The 23,465-nt window shown below is 39.5% G+C and overlaps 2 protein-coding genes across 6 annotated transcripts in view; one reads left to right on the forward strand and one right to left on the reverse strand.

The window, feature by feature from the left end:
• Nucleotides 1–23,196, reverse strand: part of foxp2 (forkhead box P2) — a 131,646-nt gene extending 108,450 nt beyond the window's left edge. For all 5 annotated transcript variants that reach the window (XM_044107679.1, XM_044107682.1, XM_044107675.1 and 2 more), the window contains exons 1-2: nt 23,100–23,196; nt 13,276–13,355 (exon numbers count right to left, since the gene is read on the reverse strand). The gene's annotated coding sequence lies outside the window, so the exon portion shown is untranslated. The remainder of the gene's footprint in view (nt 1–13,275; nt 13,356–23,099) is intronic.
• Nucleotides 9,031–16,509, forward strand: ppp1r3aa (protein phosphatase 1, regulatory subunit 3Aa). Its single transcript, XM_044107672.1, has 4 exons — nt 9,031–10,564; nt 12,307–12,362; nt 12,477–12,550; nt 13,061–16,509. Exons 1-4 carry the CDS (start codon nt 9,780–9,782, stop codon nt 16,136–16,138), a joined length of 3,993 nt encoding a protein of 1,330 aa, XP_043963607.1. The 5' UTR covers nt 9,031–9,779; the 3' UTR covers nt 16,139–16,509.
• Nucleotides 23,197–23,465: the final 269 nt, after the last annotated feature.

Genomic DNA, 23,465 nt, shown 5'->3' on the forward strand with positions numbered 1-23,465 from the left:
AAGACATATTGTTAGAAAGAGTGACCTCTAAGGCTGGCTGTTAACTATCTTGTTGTGTCTTTTTTTAAAACCCATGCAAACTGAACTGGTGATGTAAAGGCACCTGGTGGCTGAGTTCCAACTACTCCGCGCTCCCCTAACCCTGCCCCAAGCATCTTTGTTGCTGTGTGGCATGCCAGTTGGGCTCAGTGCCAGTCGCATTTGCAACCACAAGGGACCCTTGTCTTTTTGCCTTGCCTAATGAAATGACGAAACAACAGATTTGCATATGCAGAAACAGGTGTTGTAACAGGTTTGATTCCTCTTGACCCAAGTCGTGTTAAAGAGAGCAAGAGCATAAAAAAAAGTTGAAAAAAAAAAGAGTTTATGACCAACAGCTGCCTGGGAGTATTTAAGCTCTGATGGGCACTCAAGTCTGCACCATCTGCCCTACTGTTTGCCAGAAGTGACAATCTAAATTAAAACCCACTCATCAAATATCATAAAAATAAGCCATTGTTTTGCTAGCTCCATATGTTTTGACCATTTCATTTCATTCTCAAGAGTTGCACTGGAAGCTGAACTTCACGGCCTATGATTGTGATTCAAGGAAAATCCAGGAAGGCACACAGAAGGCTGTAATTACCCGCCCACTGATCTGCTGCCTTCTGACCAAAGCCATGCGTCATCCTACACATTAGCCAAGTCTGTCTGACCCACGTTGCAAAGAAGAAACCCAAGTGGTGGAAACAACTGCCGTTGTTTAGAATACGATTAAGGACTGAAAGGATGAGTGGTGTTCAGATGATGAGAGAAGATACATGCCAGTGTGGCAGTGACAGAATCCAAAAAAGTTAAAAAGATGCATTTGTACAAATGTCAAATGTCTCTCCTCTACATTTGACCATATTAAGTCCTGACACAAATGGGGCATGACTTGCAGCATTCATGCAGCTAGTGTACAACAACCTTTGCCTAACCATGGTCCTCTACGCCACTGCCCCCACTACCAAGCTCCCCCCATTTGCATTATGCCTCCTGTTTTTGTTTAGATGGGTGAGACAGAAGGAGCAAACCCGAGACAGTCGTGACCCTGCGCGAGTGTTGTAACTTGGTCTAAAGCTACGCCGGCAGAAGGCAGCACCATATGCCCTCAGCCTCGAGCTGGATGCTCTTTCTGCAGCCTAATGTGGCTGTCAAAAACTGTTATTGTCATTATCCCTCCACCCCCCCACCCATGTTTTTTTTCTTTCACCCACAACATGTTCAAAGTAAACAGATCTTTTTCTCCTTTTCTGAGTCTTCATGGTGTGACCTTTTCCTTTTTTATATATCTTAATGAGACTCAGCAACACAAAACAGTAGATTTTTATTGCTAAAGCAGCTATGCTAGTTCTCAATTATGATGAATTAATCTCTATACAAGTAATTAATTCAGACTTTTTCTGGCTTTAATTTGATTTGATGATGGCGCATAAAGCTTCTTACTTATCTTACATTCAAACAATGTCTTGACAACAGTCCTTGCATTCAAACAAAGGCTGAGGTTGCTACTGCTCTTGGCTGTAGTGATGCCTTGCATGATGTCTGACTGTTTACGAGTGACAAGGCTGATGGCTGAATGTGGTCTGAGCAACATCGACCTTGCCTCTTACCACAAGTGACCCTCTGTGTCTTTTAGTCAGGGCTAGAACCCAAAACTGAAATTTTTCACACTGTAAAAACAGTGATGCCTCAAACACTGTACTGACCTGCAAGTAAACATGCAATTTTTGAAATGAAAGCCAACCAAATACAACCTTTCGTCTGTGGCCAGTAGTATTTGTTTTAATGCAGATGTCACGGCTATCTGTCCAGGGCACCAGTTTGTTTAGGGGCGCCACAGGAAATACAAAACTGTGAAAATATTTTTGGGAATTTTTGCATTGTAAGTAATTCTCTACATCTGACTAATGACTCTAAAGTTGATAAGTGACTTAAGATTCATATTCAGTCTTGGACTATGGACTGCATTTGATTACCTATAGCACAAAAATCTTAATTTGGTATAACTGTACTTTACCACATTAAGGTAAAGCATGTATAATCATATTTTAATAAATTAGTGCACACCTTCCAGTAAGGCTCATTTTTCAGATTAAAGGTATTCTTTGAAAATCACCTTTAAGCAGGCATTTTGACATGTTTTTTGCAAAGCCAACAATTCTCTATTAAAAATTGTGTCAATGTGTTTACACTGACTGAGCTGAAAAGGCTCAAAAACATCAGTTTGTGTCTGTGTGTAATAAATCTATCTAATATCTATGTATACATGTAAAGATGCGTAAGGAATCGCTGAAAGGACAGGGGTAGCACAGTAAAGAGGGCACAAAGGACTGCTGCCGGAGAACCTTGAAACATTTAACATGCATTTAAAAATCACTGTTTACACAACCTTCGAATCTGTTTCCCTTCAACTTTTCTTGAATATCCCTTTTCCATTTCATGTTGGCCATTTGTTCCATTTGTTTCTGGCTCCGAGAAACCCAAAGCTGACAAACCAAACGTGACATCTGACATAAATGAAAACAAAGGAAAAAAGGAAATTCTACACTAGATTATAAACTGCAAGCGTGTAGGTTCCAACAATCTCCTCTATAATCCACATCCCCTGACCCCACCCTGTACAGCTTTCTCCAGCCAAGGAGTCACATCGGTTCTTGTCGACTCACAGTCAGTCTGGCCAGGCTTTAAGAAGTGACCCAGAGCGTAACTAAAAAAGTCTGAGCTGTCTCCAGACTCTTAGTAACTGGGGCACACAAAACATCATTACCGTGATGTGGATAATTACAGCGCAAAAAGGGGTGGCCTCTTAAGCATGTAATGCACTCTTTTATCTTAAGAAGTCAATCTCTCTCAGCCTGACAGCTTGCAGCGTATGATCCTGGTAAACAAATGCTTTTGTGCAGCACAAAAGTGCCATTAAAGGCCAAAACTGTCAACACGGATTCCATCCTTACTTACAGAGGAAAGAGAATCAAAGTGCGAGTGGGGAAGGCGGAAAAAAAAGAAAAAAGAAAAAAAAAAAGCTGGCTTGATCACTTCAGGTTGTTTTAACTTGCATAGAGGTTGTCATGGAAACATTTCTGTGAGGTTAACAGAGATAAAACCTAAACAGGTGCCATTTAAAAGCCTTCAAGTTCTGTAACAGAGCAAAGTTAGCCATCCATGAGTAGTTTTAGTAGATTTGGGCTCTGGGATGTGTTTAGGGAAAGTGATGCTGGTGTACCACTCTCTTAATAGTATTAACCACTTTCCCTGAAATGTAACAACACCTCAAGGGGTTTAGCGAGCAGGCTGTGTAATTACAGAAGGAGTTGGAGTGGGGAGGGATGGGAGATGGTGAAATTCAAAAGCGAAGAAACATTCCGAAAACAGTTTGTAATCTACTTTCCAGTGATGATCTAAAATTATTTTATATCCAAATCATTCAGTAACTGCCATCGTAAAGGGTTTCTGTATTCACCATGAATGGCATGCAAAGATTTTAATTGAAGAACAAATAAAAAGCTCCCTCTGCTTCGCCTCAGACAGAAGCAATCATTTCCATATTTAAGACGCAATCCTTGCAAACAGCCAGCGTTCATCGAGCTGAAAGCAGCCCGAATCTTAATTTTGATAAATGATTGAAACATATGACAGGGTATACACATTAATCCTGTGGAGGACATTCATTTTCCTATTACCATAATGTAGAGCACGACCACCCGATGATGAATGCAGCAATCAAAAAACGGGACGCTGCGAGAGAGAAAGGAGAGCCGGGGTAATAAGTGCGCTGCTCCCAACATTGGTCACTCTCCTTCTCTCCTATTGCCTTCAGGGGGCAAAAACACCTAATGCCTCCTAGAGACCTCGCTTACTGCAATACATGCCAACAACAGGTAAACAACAGAGCAGGACCAGCTTTAATTATGTCCTAAGAAATCATAAGAGGGGGGCACTTGAATAAAGGGGCCGATTGTGCACAGTCGCCGACATATTTCATGAGGGGCATTTATTGCCGCCTTGGCCTTTGAAGAGTGAGAGCTGCTGAGTGAAGCTGTGTGTGTGGGGCTGGGGGGCTTAGGAGGGATTTGCCCACACCTGCATAACTGGGGAAGGGGAACACCTGTGCACCCTGCAGCCTGAACAAGAAGGGTAGCTGCAGCTAAATCCGAGGGCTGAAAGCTGATCAGAGGACAGGCCTGAAGATCGTGTTAGAATTTTCTGAAAACAAAAAAAGGGATATTTCCTTTCCCCCCTCCCTGTGATTAGAAGAGCAGTGACGAGACACTTAAGAGTATGAAGAGAAATTTAGCATTGAGCTGTGATTGTAGGATCATCATGATAAGACTTAATATTCTAACCCTTTTTGACTTGGAGTGGAATATTGAAAAATGGAGCATGCATCAACGGTAAGGTGATCATACTGCTGATAATATCTATCGATGAGGCTTTTGCCAGTCCTATCTGAAATCTAAATTTTAGCAAATAATTTTGAATGTGTGTGTACTTTAAAAAGAATGATGGAGGCAATTCAATAGAGAAAAACACGTACAGCCTTAGAAACTACTGTTAAATTATCAGTTTCTCTGGTTTTGCTACTTACTGGTAGGCGTTGTGAAAACATTTCTTTTGTTTGCTTGTTTGTTTTATTCTGAGCAACTGACAACATTTTCCCTACACTGCAAGTATAAGTAATGTCAGTTAATTATACAAAATAACAAGCGATCAAAACAAGTAAGTAGATCTGATTTTCAAACCTTAAATAACAAAAACAAGTTAATACTCATTCATAAATACAAAACAGTGATTTTAACCTGTAAAGAGTTCAAACAGAGATATTTTTTTTATGCATTCCCAATCACAAGTCTCATATTTCTCTGTTTTTCCCATTGCAGTTGAGTTCGTGTGATCACCTAATCAGTACCTCATAAAGTACAACAGGGGTTTGCTTTTGTGCTGGAATTTAAGACACTAGAATGGATTGGTTTATGGCGGTCTTTCTTTAGCCCGCAATGAAGCATGCATAATGAAATGGGCTTAAAAAAATAAATGTCATTATGAATTTCAGGTTACTGAAACACTTTTTTTTAAAAACATATTTGTAAATGCATAATTTGACTTTGTTATATCAAGTTGTGACCGCTTTAAAATTGAAAAAGAGAAAGTTATCCAATCCAATAGGTCAACGCAAACATTAAAAGCTGTAAATAATCATGTGGGCTTCTAAATAAGCAACTATATACAAAAAGCGGTGAGGTACTCCTATATTATATGTTTTAAGTAGCCTAGTTTGCAACCTGATACGTATCGGTAATGTAATGTGCAGGTGTGAAAATGTAAGTTGTGTTTATTTGGGTTTTACCGCATATTAATTGAGCTTAGTAGGAAACAGCCGGTCACTAATTAAAAAGCGCATAAAGTCCACGCGGAACTTGTAAACAACAAGCTAATGTCTCAAAGCAGGTATTAACAACACCGTGCAAACTTTTACAAGCGCGGTAGTCTACTTCCTAACATTAGAAGTCATAGAATAAGCTCCTAGGGCAGGAAAAAAAAAAAACTTACCACATAAAAAAAAAACAGGAATATTTCCCTGTCGGTAAAAGTCAAAAGGACACACCAGGTGAGAAGTCGTCGTCCTCCTTCTCTCTAGACTCGCGGCGATGTTCGCACGTGACTGTCCGAGTTCAGCATAACGCGGAGGGTAAAAAAGCAAACAACAGGACAAGAAGCGGTGGTGTAAATAACCAGCAAAAAAAAAGGGGGGGGGGAAGAAAAGAAAAAAAAAAGCTCAGTATTCCTCTGCTGGGCACCGCTGTCGGGAGACACACACACACACTCTCCTCTCCTCCTGCTGTCTCTCGTCAACGCTGCTGTTATTACTAATGCAACAGAGAGGAAAAAGCAGTACACTGAGTCCTGTTTGAATGACGCGCAATGCGAGGAAGAAGCGCCTTGTTTTTTTTTTTTTAAACCCCCCCACGTTACCATTCAAACACACATCAAGCTGTATCTCAAGCAAGCAAGCACGTATATTTGGAGCTAGAAGCCCCCCCGGGGAGGGTGGAAGGCACTTGCTTGTGCCACGGAGGTGTGTATTATTATTTTCTGGGGCGTAAGCTTCTACTACCCCCCCCCCCCCTGTGTGACGTCAGGATATCTACTGTGTAAATAAAAACTAATTTTTGGAAACTTTGTTGCCGCTTTATTGGCAAGAGCGTGACGTGCGACACGTCCTCTACGACCGTGCAGAGAGCGTTAGCTACAATGAAACTAACTGCACGGGACCAAGTCGGTAAACTTCAAACACCCAGTACCTACAAGATGTCTGCACGTGCTGAAATTTGACGTTATTTGGAAACTGCGAAAGCCAATATGTATTCAAGAACTGTTCCAGCAATATTTCCACGTTAGGGGCTCATTTCCACCATAATGCATGTAAATTAGTTTTATACAATTTTCCAGTCGCATTCTGTCAAATTAATAAAGAAGGCGCGCACACATTAAATGTCGGATATAATTGCACGTGTCTTTTCGTGGATGTGATACTCATAATTTAAAAATAAAAATTAGAAAGAAAAAAAAAAGAAAAAGAAACTTTAAAGCACTGTGCGTTTTGGAAACCGTAATAATAACTCAAAAAAAAACATTAGATTTCATCTGTGCATTATTTAATTTAAGAAAACAAATAGTTTATTTTAATATTGTATCTATTTTATGTAGTTTTAGCCATATTACAACGCATTTTAGCGTTAAATAATAGCTACATTTTCCAAATACAATTACAGCTAACAAGTACTTTGTTTGACTTGAAGTATTTTACAGGAATTAACCAAATTGATTTATTTTTAACAACACAGTATGTTTATTGCCTCACAATTGCCTATTTAGCCTGTTCATCATTGGATCGACATTGTCGGATATTCAATACCTGTCGAACAGTTTCTCTTTTGTACCTTTTCCTTTTATTCAACCTGCTGCGACATTCGTGATGAAGGAATGAGTGACCATCTTAAGGAGCACTTGGAAATGTGTTTCTTTTGATTAAAAAAAAAAAAAAAAACATGGCAAGAAATGTCTCGTGTTCTTGCTCGTTTCAGCTGCTTAAAAATGTTCCCTTTGATATCATTTGTGGTTTACTGAACTGACATTTTTGATCAAATAAAGACGTTTTAAATACAATCAGAAGACGAGAAAAAAAACCGTTGTTTTATTAAAAAAAACATAACTTTATTGGTAACCTTCATGCACGTACGGGGTATTCAACATTTGTCATTCAGTATATCTCAAAGGTAATTTAAAAGAAAGAAAAACATTTTTTGTCTATTCTAATAACTTAAGATACAGTCTTGCGATATTTTATTTTTATACACAGTATAAACAGTCCATTTATTAATTCTAATCAAAATAAATATCTTTAATTTTACTTCTTGTGCTTTATGTCAGTAAACCTTTCTGCATATAAAAAAAAATTGTTGGGCGCTCAGCGTTCAGTCTTGAGGGGGAAGCACGTCGAGTTGTGATGGTGGCTTGCTGCCACCTAGCGGCTATTTTCTAAAACATTTTTGCTCAAGGTAACATGGACAATGAACTTTAATGAAATCTTTTATAAAAATTTTGTTTTAAAGTTTCCTTTAACTTTCCTTTAACAGTCACTGTGACACTAACAATACATTTGGAGCTTAATCTGACTAAAGAAGATGAAAATATTTGTTTTATCTTGGTCTTATGTAATAACTATTTTGGCCATATAGTGCCATCTACTGATATACTGAATATGCAAGTGTTTCTCTGCCCATTACAATATGAGCATATTATTTTCAACATTGAATAAATTTGCACATTTACAGCAGCGGTTTTATCAGTACATGATTACAAAACTGCAATTAAATTCAGAACACAACCGGTTTGGCTTTAGAGTGTTGAACAAAGATGGCATTGAGAACAAAAATCCACTCCCTTACCTGTGAGGGATTATATAACAAGCACTAAAGTCTGTTTACAAGACAAACTGCTCATGGGCTAAGGTTACACTGCTTATCTAAGGTAGTTTTGGTTGGAAGAGAAAAACAGAAAGTCTAGAAAGAAACAGTTGTAAGTTTTGCTGATCAAGATTAAGTGCATCGGGGTGCTTTGCATGGCAATAATTGCAGATCATCTGTAAGTGGTTACATTGCAAAAGTTCTTCCAACCCATTGAACTTTTTAAATTTTGGCATGTTGCAACCACAAACCTCAGTTTATTTTTTCTAGGATTTTGTGTGCTAGACTAACACAATGTAGCTGAAAGTTGAAAATATGTAATTGTCAACATATTATTTTCTTTACAAATGAATAAACAAAAATTGTGGTGTATAATAATTTTTTAGCCAAACTGCTTGCTAAGTGGCAGTTGATACATTTCGGGCAGATTATCTGCCAGCTTTGCAAATAAAGACTGAATTGCTTTGTGTGTTCATGCTAGCAAAATAGCAGCTTATTGGGACTGGATGAAAGGCATCTGAACAGGAAGGTTACGACCTTAAGTCTATAGCAACAGACCTGGATTTAGGTTGGGATTCTCACTGGGCCATTCAACACATACACATTTTAATCTAAGCTAGTTCAACCTAACCCTGGCTGCATGTTTAAAGTTCTTGAACTGCTGCACAGTGAACCTTTGCCTCAGTTAAGTTTTTGCAAAAACCAAGAGGTTTTTTGACAGATTTGCCTTTGATTTAGCTCTATTCATTATCCCATCAATTCTAATCAACACTCTTATGGTATGATACAGGTACCACCAAGTTTTGCTGTGGAGATAGTGTGTTCAGGGTGGTGTGCACAATTTTTGTTTGTTTGTTTCTTTTTCCCCAAATATAGAAATTCTGAAACTGAAAAAAAAAAACATAAAGAAAGTTATAAGAAGTCCACAATTAACAAGAACTTTTAAAAAATTATTGGTTGTACAGGGTATATTAGGATCCGAGTAAAAGGTGTTCAACAAATGCACATAAAACTACATTTATGGGGCTTTTCTTGGGCAGGAAACAGAAGGTTAATAAACTTTAATGTTATGTAAGCTGTTTTGTGTGGTCCAGCATATAAAAATTTCAGTACAGCATGCTCAAGTCCAGGGTATCAACATGTCAAAATGGATAGGATACGAACACTGACACAAAGGCTCTTTGAATACATGAAGCTTCCAAAGTACAGCAACAAAGTTATTATTAATTCGACAGAGTATTGGTGGGAATTCTCCCTTTTAATCCTCTGGGGTCAGTGGTCAGAGTCGGCTCCCCAACAGAGGGGAGGATGATACTCTGCTGACACTTTGGTCAGGCAGAGCCAGCTGCTTGAACTGCACAGTTTTAACTGCATGCAGCTTGAACGTTCGAAGATTTGTTTCTTTTATTTGATCCCACAGGATAGAGCACTCCTACTACTAAAAAGGAAAGTTCCATTTAAAACACAAAACAAAAAAATAAATAGACATTCAGTTTGAAACCTCTTTTGGATAAGGTTGTATTCCTATATTCCCCCCAGTAAGAAGGGCGCATATTTGGGGAGAAAGGATAAAGGGTCAGCCTGGTTGAGCTGTGTCCTATTATTAGGCCTGGCTCAGACTCTCAGCGCTCAGCTGTAACCGTACTCCATCTGTCAAGTCACGTCCTCTTCCTGCTCTCCCCCACACAGTATCGCTGCAGCCAGGCTAAAGGCACTTCGGTCTGTGCCACCCTACAAGCCAGACAAACAGTAGGATAGGTGAGTAGCTGCCTTCCCAGACCACCACACGCCATGGAGGGTCTGGACGTCCAATCCCATATCAAAGATCGGGTGATGACTGAGGAGCAGGAGGATGATGAACAAAACGGGGAACAAGATGAAGGAGAAATGGAGGCCTCTTCTCCTGTTGTCTCCAGCACAGAGGAAGAAACCGATGAGGATTCAGAACCGGAGCCCCCGCCTGTTATCCGAAGGAAGGTGTCGTTCGCAGATGCATTTGGCCTCAACCTGGTTTCAGTTAAGGAGTTTGACAATGCTGAGGTGACAGAACCAGAGCCTAGCTGGTCAAATGGGAGGAATATAGTCAAATCAACAGAAGAAATATATCTGTCTTGCCTGTTTACTGTCCCCTCATCCACAGAAGAGTTGGATCAGAGGCTGTGCGAGCAGATGGTTGAGCTGGAGAGCATCGAGCTTCTTCCTGGAACAACAACCCTCCGTGGCATCATCCGGGTGGTGAACCTCTGCTACAATAAAACAGTCTTTGCTCGGGTAACTCTGGATCGCTGGAGCAGCTACTTTGACCTGCTGGCAGATTACATACCAGGGTCCAGCGACAGGAAAACAGACCGGTTCACCTTCAGGTACACTGTGGTTCCTCCGTTTGAGAAAGAAGGAACTAGGGTAGAGTTCTGCCTCCGATATGAAACTCCAATGGGCACTTTCTGGGCTAATAACAAAGGAATGAACTATGTGATGTTCTGCCATCAAAAGGCACAAGAAAAGGAAGGCGTGACCCAAACAGAAGAGGAGACCAGCAGCTACAAGAGCAAGAGGAGTTGTCTCAAAGCCAACAGGTGAGACAAGTCAAGAACTTTCTGACTGCTTGCTTTAAAAACAGAGAGAAGCAAAGAAAGGCCCCAAGCAGTAATCTGAGACAGTGTGAGGGGTTTATTTGCTCTGTGCTGTTCCTCTCATTAGATGAAGGTGGATGCAATAAAAGCCCTGCTGTATGGCCCATTGTCTGTTTATACTCAGTTGTTATATAACTACTTGGTGAGGGATGTTTGGCCCACCGAACACATTTCCCCTTTTATGGTCAAATGTCAGTTCGGGTTTCCATGAAGTCTTACTGTAGCTGTTCTATTTGGACGTGACTTATCGTAATGTTTCTCTAAAAGAAAGTAATAGTCCCATTTAAAAGTATTTATTCCGATTTAAAAAAATTCACCTTTTGCTGCACTAATATCCCAGTTAGAAAACTCTATTAACATTTTTTATAACAGGTCAACACAATACATACATTGTGAAGCAGAAGGGCAATCTTATATGGTAACATTTTTGCTTACAGGTGAAAATCTAAAAATGTTAATGTTAATTAAATACTTCAACACAAAGGGGTGAAGTCTACTGAAAGGAGTTTCACTCATGCACCACTTGTTTAGCTGATGGGTCACTGTGTGTTGTGGAGACGTTTAATGCACTGTCATGTTATAAATATGGACACACCAATGTCCGATACCAATATTGCCGTTATCGACTATAACTGATCTCTATACATATACTGGTCAGAAATGTGGTACCTTTTCAGCACCTTTAAAAACAACACACGTCTGACTTCACCTCTGCCTCTGTGCTTCATTTATGCTACTCGCTGTCTCATGCTGCATCACCATCACTGTCATTTAATCAAACAAACACCACATGGCCAAGGCCCTTTGCAGCTCCTCCAGAGACAAACGGCAAAAGGATGGAAACAAATATGGGCTATTAAGCTTTGGGAGCATCTGTCCAAAGTGCAGACCTAACAAAAGATGGCCATCCTCCTAAACTAAAAGATCAGGTTATGGCAGTATTACGCAGAGAGGCAGTCAAGAGGCCCCTGGTAACTCTTCAAGAGCTGCAGAGATCCTAACCTCATGTGGGAAAATCTATTGACAGGGCATCTATTACTTGTGCCCTACTCAAATCTGGCCTTTATGAAAGAGTAGAGAGATGAAAGTCATTGGTAAGCTATGCATAGTGGAAAAGTCAGCTTGAGCAATATCCTCATAGTGAAATAAAAACATTTTCTTCCAGCAGTGACATCAAGGTTGATAAGAGCTGGTTGGAAGATGGAAGGAGCAAAAAAAGTACAAGATAATCGTAATAGAAAAGCTATTTGAGCCTGAGCTACAAGGGAATGGCTGAGATCAAAGCATCAAAAAGTTCAGACATGAATCCAATTGCAAAACTGTTGCTGAAGACTTAGCGTTCAGCAACACTACTGATCCAATCAGACAGAGTTTGAGCATGTTTTGCAAAGAATAATGGACACGACTTTCAATCTCCAGAGATGCAAAGTCAAAGAGGCATACCTGAGAAAACATCTAGTCAGAATCCGTTTACTTTCCAATGAGTGTAAGTTTTCCACTGAGCTCACTGAAATCCTAACAAAATACACTGAAACTTCTGGATGTGGTGACATGGAATTTAAACACAATCAAATATAAATACTTTTGCAGCGCATCATATTTAGTTCATCGTGCTGCAGAATGGAATTGAACAAGTAAGTATGCATTGTATTTGTGATTTAATTAAATACTTCTTTAAACCACAGGAATGGAGACACAGAGAAGTCCAAGGAGAGCATACACACTAATATTGCTGCTGCAGGTCTGTATAAAGCAACTTTATATTTATGCAAGAACTAAAATGAGCATTTGCAATAACTGGCTTGTTTGTTAAACATGCTAAACAGGTTTTGGCACACTGGCATTTCTTTCACAGATGGGGAATGGACACATGAAGTAGAAAAGACTTTTGTGGAGACATCATTTTATCACGAAGACCAAAAACCTTGGGTGAGACAAACAATCGTTTTTCAAACCTTGCAATATTATCCAACTACTTTATGTATTGGCAAAACAAGGTATTGACATAAAGTTAAATTCTATTCTAAGTACACACACATTGTTCTTTCTGTGAGAATAAAAGCAACAATAGAGTCAGAGACACACATCATTCTGAACATAGTTAAGTTCACCTCTGCAAGATATGGAAGCTCAGGTAACTTGACACTTTTGAAGCCATTTGAATTCGCCCACACACAGACAGCTACGACTAAAAGTAGCCTGCTTGTACACATGCAGAAAAACTGATTATGTAAACTAAGACAAGATGATGAGAAGATGTTTCGAGAGTGTTACAGAGCATTGCATCATCGCATTAATCTTACAAAAAGTATTCAGTGAATGCCAGCGCTGCGATTTAGTTCAGCTGACGACCTTAAACCCTGAACAGTTCAGGTGGTATCTGTGTATTAGCTTAAGCGAACACCAAGCCTGACCTTTGACTTTTTGCTTTCTTGACAGGTGGAAAGCGTGAAAAGCCGGCGTAGAGCGATCCGTTTGGCACGTGTGCAGGACTACCTCTGCCAGAGGAAGCAGCAGCAACCAAAGAGATTTTCAAATGACTCAGCCTGTGGCCTAAAGGTCTCTCAGCATGCGTCAGCTGCACGGGGTGACTCTGCCAGCTATCTCTATAAATCCCAAGAGACGCAATCAAGTGAGAGTCCACAGGTACTTACCTACCATCAGATTCCTTTGCTAACATTGGATTGGAACAGCCATACACCAGAACAGCCGGGCACTGCTGATGACACCTGGACTGGGAGAGATAAAGAGACTTTGTTAACAGAGTCAGAAGAAAATACACCATCTGTTAATGATATGTGGGAGAGTTTTCCTAAAACTACACATGATAGCAACACTAAAGAAAACTCTGTGACTGATGAATGGCAGGTTTTCCTTAATGGGCCCAGCTGCAAGCACCACTCTGATGTCCCAGAGTCAGAGTGGCTCCAGACAGCAGCATCGGTGCTTCCTTCACATGAGAAGGAGCCGCAAATCCAATATTCTGAAGAAAGTCAAGAATTTGAGGAGGGCACAGATACACCCACCACCTTACAAACCTTAGCTGCGTGTCAGCTGCTGTCAGACACTTGTGAAACGTTGTTGGCTGCCGTTGCCTTGAACACTAAGGATGATCAGCCGGCAGCGGCATGTGTCAGCAGCACAGGAGATGACAACACAGAGATGCAAGACCCATCCCAAAGGTCACAGACAAACTCTGTAACAGACACTCCACAGGAATTCAACCTCAAGAGGGCACCGCCTCTGTCCGTGGGCAACGTTGACAGTCCAACGGAATGTCACAGACACAAGGACTGGGAGCAAAACAGCAAAGAAATAATAGGAACAGCAGGAAGAGAAGAAGGCGAGCCCCTCGCTTTGCACACAGCTGACTCGGTAACAAGCTCAGGGGAATCGGAGACAACAGACATGACAGTAATGCCAGAGACTCCGAATGCCAGCAATGTTGATACAATCTTGCCAGATGCAAGGCAGGATGGGGGGCTTTCTTGGAGCGAGGAACGAGAGGTTACAGGCACTGCACACAATGCAGTAGGTGACATCCTGGCATTTAGGGAGACAATCAGGGAGGAGACAAGGGACGGGGCCAGGTATGACTTCTCTTCATCCACGCAAGGAGAGGAGGAGGAGCTCATGATGAACTATGCAGCAAAGAAGGTGCCAACAGAAGAGCCAATATTTAGGCCACAGGAAAGCAAAGAATGTAATAAGCCCCTAAGGTATGGAGATAAAATCCAGTATGAGGAATTCAGGCAAAACCAAAACAGGGAGATGGTTGAGAATGAAACAAAAAAGGCAACAAGACACACAGACGAGTTTGAGTCAAAGCAAAGGTATGAGGGAAATGTAGAGAAGAACAAAAACATTTTAATGGAAGTGAATGAAGCTAGCTCATCCAATTACTGCAAGACGAATGTAGTACGAAATGAAGCAGGAGCTGTTAAGACACAAAACAAAGAAATGGAGGAAGTAACTGATAAAGATAGTGAGCTCATGCAAATGTTTGATGTGGTAAAACTGCAACAAGAAGATAGACAATCTTCGTTACTTATCACAGAACATGAGGCACAGTCATGGTCTGTCCAAGTGGATGAAAATCTGCATGTTGAATCAACTGAAGATTTGCCTGTCACAGAAATAGAGCAACATAGTGACCAGAAATCTGAAGCAATCCCAGAAGAATTGAATTGTGATAGAAAAGTAATAGAGCAAAAAGAACTAAGCCCTTCTGCAGGTGTAAGTCCCACTGTCGATACACTGGAAGCTATAGTTTGCCAAACTAGCCATGATACACAAATATCTTGTCACACTCATAGACATAATCTTAACCACTTGGAGGTGGTCGAATCAAGATTGGTAGATCCCCAGACAGATTCAAAGACTCAAAAGCCAAATTCAGGCAGAGACAAAAATCCAGAAGTAATGGCAAAGGAGAATTGTGCACAGAAAGAAACTTCGGCAGAACTCCGACCTGAAACATCAGAAGGAACAAAACAAGATCTTAGTAAGGAAGATGAGAGAGTCTGTGTTAGAAGGCTTGAAATGGAGGCAGTGAGAGAGTTGATAGGTAATGCAGAGAGCCCTCAGGAGGAGAATGAAAATGCTTGGAAAGAACAAGGATCATCAGCAAAAGTTAAGACTCCTCCACATGTTGAATACAACAAAATGGCAGAGGGAATAAAAGATCCTATTACAGTTGGCAATAGTGCCGCACTTGACGCAACACAGTCAGGAATTGAACAAATGTTCATAGAAAGATTTGGAGACAATTTGGTTTGTAGCATCTGGGAAGAGGTCTTTGCCCGAGAATTACAAACTTCTGCTTGCCATACAAATACTGCTGATGACTTGAGAAGCAGGGTTACAGATGCGATTGAAGAGTTCCAGAAAAACTTGAGCGACACCTATGATTCAGGTCCATTTTCACTGACTGAATTTTCAGCAGATCCAGCTGTAAAACCCTGTCAAGGATCAGAGTCAGTCTTAATTACTGAATGCAATGAATACTCTCTGAAAGACAGAATTCATCTGCTTACTATGACAGAGCACACGGACAGTCCCTCTCAATTGCAGACTGATTTGGATCTGAGACCTATAGTTCATAATGAGGACCCGATGTTTAAACCAGCCCAATATCTGAGCTCTCCAAAGGAGCAGGAGTACAGCTCACAAATTAAAGCCAGATCGATTTCTCATCAGAGGAAAGATTTTGAAATAGAAGGCTGCACGTTTGCTGACACAGAGAGTGCAAATCAGTCTTCACACCTTTCCTACAAACACCAGAGCTCCTCTGAGAAATTAAAAGAGTCTGATGCCTTTTTTTGGTGGACTATATTATACACAATCATCCACATTACTAGATTACTAATCTGCATACTCCTAGTTGGAGGGTTCTTCATCATGGTCTTCCTCTACGACTTCCCAGCCTTCTTTGCACTCTACATCTTTTCAATGTCTTGGTGGATTTTTAAGTGGAAGAGACACCAGGTGATGACAGACAAAAAGGCTACGGAATAGATTAAATTTTGTGGATTCTCATGCACAAGACAATATGGAGAAATCACATTTTAAGAATAAATAACACCAAGTGCAATATGCTGATTGTGCGTTTGTGTAATTGCGGATTTTTATTTTGCCTTTTTTTTATGCAATCTTGTAACCCTAACGATAACAACTTGGATCAGGAACGCAAGTAGTTTGAACACTGAAGTCTTTCATTTCCTTTGTTTTGTTTTGAGGTATTCAACTACTGAACTTCAAATGGAACTGCAGATTTGTTGTAATGCTACAAAATACATAGATGTATTTGTCCTATGTGTGTTAACTTGCTGTGTTTTTGGGCCCAATACTACTTCACAATGTATGAGACTGAACAATGAATATTCAATAAATGCATTTATAAAGATTATCCTCTACTTTTTGATAATCATTTCTTGTTTGACATTAATTAAGATTTACATATTTTGCCTGCCCAGGACTTCTTTTATTTGTATCCATTCTCCTTGGATGCATGGGCTTCTTCCGGAAATTGTGAGTTCTTCCCACATTTAAGAAAACATCCATGTAAGGCAACAAAGTCACTAATAAAGTCCCCACTTCTGTATAGATACTCTCAGTGGGACAATGCATTTCATAAAAGCACAAAGCTTTCCTAAAGATTAGCTTTAGCAACAAGGTAAAGTCTCCGAGATGTCAAGTTAAGTCCTATGTACTTTATACTTTCACATCTCCTCAAACAAGTCATCATGCCTTGAAGAGCTTTGGCAGAACAATACCCACCATAATTTCTGATTTATGTGTGTACCTGTTTGGTCAAATAGCTGGTAACACTGTTTGCAACACACAGACATCTTGAGTCACTCTGCATTTCACTGGGAGTTACTTGAGCCCGTCTGAGGTATGTTGACCTTTTGTAAGGTAGCTCCATTTCCATGCTGGCACTTTTATCTATGTGGCAATAAGCCAGCATTGACAGAGTGGAGGGCTTCTCGTCAAAGGGCACCTGGCACATCCACTACAGTGTGTGCAGACAAAAAGTAGCTGTGATCAGGAAGAAACCAAGAAACAAGTACAGAATCTCAATTAACTGTGCTTGGCCAGAAAGAGAAGGCTGTTTGTAATATTGACAAGCTTGCAACAGCCAAACTGAACCTTGAGGCCTACATGTAGATGAAAATATGGGGCAGAGGACTGATAGTACTCCAAATGGCTCCAAAAACACAGTGGTGGTAGAATTAAGCACCTTAATTCTGCACCACTTACTGACTTGTAGGGACTGACTTGTATGTTCACCTTACTTCAAACATACAATCATGGTTGCAATTTAACGGTTTTAGATCAAAACACATCCATGCTTGAATGCTCTAGTAAAGATCAAGGCTGAAATCAAGATCACAATTCGTGGTAGAACTTAAATATTAATGTTCACAGTCACTTTAAATTCAATCTGAATGTGGGCTAATTTGTAGAGCATTCCAAAAAATAAAAACCCTGCTCATTACCCTGATACCATTTTCATTATAAGAAAAGGACCTCTACCCTGGTTTTCAGGGCTAATTTTAAAGCATGTTCTAGGTGATTCCCTGCTGCTGCAAACCTTGCTTAAATAAATGAGAGATCAACAGGCTTCTGCAGCAATTGGAGGTGTGCTAAGGAGGTAAACCAATCATTTGAATCTGGTGGGGGATCATTTAAAATATGCAGGACAGTGAAACCTGAGGACAAGGGTTGGGGGCCACTGCATTATGAAACGCCTAATGAAAATGCAAACAATAGTTTCAGACTGTTGTTTAGAAAATAATTCTCCTCTTCCACATCACAAACAAGATGTTTTAGATGGACTGTCGCTGTCAGGAAGTATGCAAAATTCTTCCTGACAAACTTCTACTCTCTTGACAGTAGCATTGTACATTGTGTATTTGCAAAATTCTACCTTTCAAGCTCATGTCTGTTGCTGATATGGCACAAAAGGGATTTTAAAAGTCACTGTTTGATTCAAACCACTTTGCAAACTTTTCTAAAAACAAAACTGTAAAAAAAAAAAAAAAAAAAAAAAGTAATTTTAATAGACCAGAAAAATACAGAGATAAATTGTACCCAAGTTCATGTCAGGCCACTGAGTGACCCTGCTGTGGACGTGAAGAACCAACTTCTTGGACCACAGCCAGAGCCTTGTGATACAAGACTAAAATGAGATCTTGCCCATCATGCATAAATGACCCCCACATTGGTCCTCTCACATAACACAGTGTATAGAGGGATTATGTGTGCAGTAAGCCGACTATTCTTGCAGGACTTTCCAAAGCATGGGAAGGCCAGATAGCTTTTTGATAGCTTGGGAGGCTTTATTTGTTATTGTTAAGGGTAGAATTTAGACAGAGCTATCACAACTAGAACCTTATGGAGGGGTAAAAAACAGGCCTTTTGACAATGAAAAGACCCATAAAAGTGTAAGATATAAATGTCTCTGTGTTAAATGCTATGGTTACTCTTGTGCAAGTATATAACAGGGATCAGAAGCAAATACACAATGTACAATGCTGCTGTCAGGTGAGTAGTACTCTAAAGAACACATTCCAGCTGTGTCCTCACAAGCTCCCTGCCTCCAGTAGAGCTTAACATAGTTATGACATACCAGCAATACGTATCTTTCTCCTACCGTTGTGTGACGCTGACTCACCGAAGCAACACTGATAAAATACAAAATAGAATTTGTATCTCATCGTTATGAGGTACCCAAGTCAGAATGATGATCGGATCGTTATTTCATGATTACGACTCAACTTTCTCATGACTTTGACTTAGCCAAGTCATAATTATGAAAAAGCCATGTCATAACTCATTCATAACTATGAGATACCCAAAATGTACTTAGGAGATTAGGTGGCGATTGAGATGGACGTTTGTCCGTCACTACAGTGGCAGCTCTATAGCAGTTTAATGATTTGCAACTTCAACTTTTTTATTTTTTTTTTTGTGCATTTATTAACTTTTTTTTTTACATAGGTTACAACAGCTCTCGTGGCCTTTATTTGAGAGTAGGTTGTGAGAGAGGGGGAAAACATTGGTGAAAGAAAAAAAAATACAACAATATGACGGCTACATCGAGGATTAAAGCCTCGATTCAGAGGCTAAATACATGGTTGACATGCTCCACCCCTACATCACCGTGGCACCCGGGATTTGCAACTTTCATAGAGAATTTGATTAACTACTTTTAAGATTCCCAGAATCATATTATGTTATTGTTCATGAATGCCAGTGAATATATATATATATATATATATATATATATATATATATATATATATATATATATATATATATATATATATATATTTTTTATTAATATACTAAAAGAGAGTGGACTGGAGTCGTAGTAATATAAGTATATTAAAAGCATCATTGCAAATGATTAACACTAAAAGATATTTAATATACTTTAGTGTATTTTGTTGTTAGCGAAGTGGCAGTAAATTATCCAAAAATATAAATTCTGTTTCCGGTGCAAAAAAGTCGATCTTTCACTATGATAAGAATGCCAGCACTGAAGTGCTTAGCATACATAACAGGAAAGGCATCTTTTAAAATATTAGGATCTTTCAATCTAGAGCAACAGTTTGTTACCAGGGAGAAAAACATTTTTGATCTTCACCCCCGTCAGAGAAAAAGTGCAATGTTATATTTCGGCCAGCAGATGTCAGAATAATTCAACTTTTCAAATTATGCATCTAAAACCAAGCAGCCTCTGATCATACCATGATTAATATACAGATTGAAGTGTGTATAACTTATATTTTTCTTCACTTTAGTTCATTGACCTCATCATACATAACCATACATACATAGAGATGAAAGGCATAACATGAGCATATTACTGAACTGAAGTCAAAACAAGAAGGTAACAGTAATATAATCCATGATCTCCCTATGGCAAAAATCACTTGCCAGTGAAGTGCAGTGGTGGGTAAAAGAGGGCACATAAGGACAAGGTATGTGAGTGGAAGAGCACAAAATGAGGCAGCGCTGTGTGTTGTGTGGCCAGAAGGGACCTGAGGCACTGTGCTGACAGATTGGCGACCTGACAGACTGCATCGTCCACATTTTCGTCAGATTGAGAACAACTTTTTTTCTATTCATTCCCCACCCCAGCCTGACTAGTCGCCCTGCTGGCGCATTGTGCTCAACCCACCCAACCTTCAGCCTTGGCAGCGACATCTGTCTGAGACCCCCACCAACCTTTCTCCGTCATTGCCTTAGCCAAGCTCACATCTCTCTGACCGCTCAGCACCTCGACATTCCCAGATGTCCACGGGCTCCTGTGATACTGAGATGCCCAGACTTCTGCCATCAGTATTTGGCCCCTGAAAGTTGATGCGTTTGGAGGACTGCTGAGGAATTGTTATATAACCGAAAAAGACTGCAGACTTTTTCGGTTAATGTTTATGAGCGTTTGTCTAAAGTTTAATTTACTCTTAAGTCACAAATGTGTACATTAGTTGATAGACTTTGTTTAAGAAATAAGTGTGGGATCTTTGTAGCACTCAAAGAAGGTTGAGTTTGTACTCATGTTTTGTGTTTATAGGATTGGATGAACAGGATGTGTTGAGAATTAAAACTTTTTACGTAGCTAAAAACAATTGAGTCAGTAGGATGTGTGTGATTACCTGCTTGATCAAACACTACTGTGGGACGGCATACCATCTTTATCAAGAAATCAATAAACATACTTGTGCTCAAATAAGTAGATAACTCATCATTAAACTTTGTTCCTCATTTCCTGCTCTGAGAAATTCGCCCCACGAGCTGAGCGGTTTGGAAACAGCTGTGTTCAAAAATTTCTTAAGAAAAGCACCAAAATATGTATTTCTTTGCTTTTATGTCTCAAGGTTTATCTCTTATCTTTGACGATGATGAGCTCCATCGTTTGGCTGTTACGTATCATTCCCTCTCCTTGCCAGATTAATTGCCTTTTCCTTCATATTTATAGAGATAAGGCAAGACTGGCACGTCTTTGGAGAAATCATCCAGCACAGAGTTACTTTTATCATTTGACTATCTTCTTTTAATGATAAAACTCTCTAATAAGACTCTCCAAGCTGAGGTGATTCATTCCCCCTTCATCTCGTGGCTCCATAATCCAATTCATAACAGCCATCCGAAATGTTCCACATTTAGACCACACGTTCCACAGTGTATCCGTCTTATTCAGAGCACTCATTATCAAGCTCTTGCTTCATTTTGCTTATATTACAGGATTACTGCGCGATGACAGGGTTGTTTGTCATCTCCACCGCTGCCAGTTTTGCTGTTTTGTCATCGCAGCGAGGAGGTGCGAGAAAAGAATGAGGAGGAAGATGAGCAGGACACGAGGAGGAGGAGGTGTAATTAGATCACACACGAGGAGGACTGTTCTTAACATCAGTTTCATATTGCTTCATTTTTGCCCAGAAAGGGGATCAGAAGCAGTATGTGAGGATGTGTAGTATTTAGTGAACTTTTTAGGAAATGTGTTCAGCACTAAAAGCACAACTACGACTTTAAAAATTTATTTGTTGGTTGTGGTTTGAATTTTCCACACGAACAAGCATTCATGTTTATTATTTCAATTTGATTTAATAGATCAACACAAAGTAGAGCACAGCTGTGAGGCAAAAAAAAAGCATTAGTAATTTTCAAAACAGCAAATAGATATGATAAATTATGACACATTTTTATGCTCTATCAAAGTACTTTATATGTTAGTTTTCCAGACACGCATATCTACGTTGTACAACAGCTCAATCTCAAGTTGGGTTGTTTGCGAACATTAATTTTCAACTCCGACTAGCTTCCCAATGCCGGAAGAAAATTATCTCCACGCCATAATCTTCTTTCCTGTACTGTCTTTACAGCCGCTTTAAACTTTTCCACTTCATCCCATATCTGATAAAAATTGTATAATGGGTTAAATTTAGCTCTTTTTTAGTCAAACTGATTCCTTGAAGTGTTTTATACTGAAGCCTCATTATACTTACATTTATGCACCAAATCTAAGTCAATTTAGGGTTAAGTGCCTTGACCATGTGCAGAGCTGCTTTAAAAAGAAGCTTAAATTATGTGATTTAAATGTGAAGACTTTAGATTTACCTATTGTATTCAATCTTTAAATGTTTTCACCTGAAAAAGTGAATAGACAAGAGAATGTGCAGTAGCTAAAACATTGTAGTCTAAAATTGCAGCATCAAGAATTTAGTGACATCAATCAATCAATCAATCAACATTTTATATGTATAGCACATTTCAGCAGCAAGGCATTTTAAAGTGCTATACATCATAACAAACACAAAAACAATCAATAATCAAAACATGACATTAAGTCAAGTGCCATCATTCAATTTGTAATTTGCAATAAAAAACAACTCATGTTTGTCATGGCATTATTGTGGACCAAAAAAAAAAAAAAAAAAAGAACAAGCCAAGCTGAAATGTCAATAATGAGTATGCAGACCGAGTTGTGTACTCAGCTATCACAAGATATAGTTGGTTTAATACAGTCTTTCTCAATTCCGGTCCTGCATGTTTTAGGTGTTTTCCTTCTGCCACACACCTGGATTGAATCTGCAGGTGATTAACAGGCTTCTGCAGCACTTGATGGTCATGCAATCATTTGAATCAGCTGTTCTGGAATAGAGGTGCATCTAAAACATGCAGAGCACGGGGGCCTGAGGACTGGAATCGAGAAGCACTGGTTTAATAGAAAGCCATCCAGTAATTGCACATAAACAGAATTTAGGTCAGTGTGCCTGACCTAAATACTGGCTCAACATGGAAAAAAAAAACTAAACTAAACTAATTTAACAATCTCCTGAATATCTTATAGAACATAACTTTCATGACTCATTTTTTTTCAGACTGGTATTTTGAGATCTTTTTTGTTTATTGATAGCTTTTTGACCTTTGCGTTAAGCAAGTCCCAAAATAAAAATATGAAACTTACCTGCCGTGTTACTTTACGCTGCGTCGACTCCACTCTGCCCTGCACACCTTGCACTGATCACCTGCATCTTCTTTAGCTCGTTAACTCTCCACATACAAAACACACAGCTTTGCTTCACTCAGTTTTCAACTTGGGTTTCAAGGGGGAATGCAGCACAAAGCACTAACAACTCACTCATGGAAAGAAGTTCTTTTGTTTCTTAGGATCTGGAAGGATCTCTTGAGTTTTTGCATCATTTTCAATCACTGACCTACTTCTGGATATAATCATAAAAACTATAAACATTTGACAAGTATAGAATTTAAGGTAATTCTTTAAGTCCACGCGTGTAAATTATTTTAGTGCTTTTCCATATCAGAAAGCACT

The sequence above is a fragment of the Gambusia affinis genome, linkage group LG23, assembly GCF_019740435.1.
Source record: "Gambusia affinis linkage group LG23, SWU_Gaff_1.0, whole genome shotgun sequence".
Taxonomy (NCBI): domain Eukaryota; kingdom Metazoa; phylum Chordata; class Actinopteri; order Cyprinodontiformes; family Poeciliidae; genus Gambusia; species Gambusia affinis.

Bases quoted from the DNA above. Each gene is read 5' to 3' on its own strand.
- ppp1r3aa (XM_044107672.1), top strand. From the start codon at position 9,780: ATGGAGGGTCTGGACGTCCAATCCCATATCAAAGATCGGGTGATGACT. The intron at 10,565-12,306 runs GTGAGACAAGTC...TTTAAACCACAG, and splicing joins AGTTGTCTCAAAGCCAACAG to GAATGGAGACACAGAGAAGT. The intron at 12,551-13,060 runs GTGAGACAAACA...CTTTCTTGACAG, and splicing joins ACGAAGACCAAAAACCTTGG to GTGGAAAGCGTGAAAAGCCG.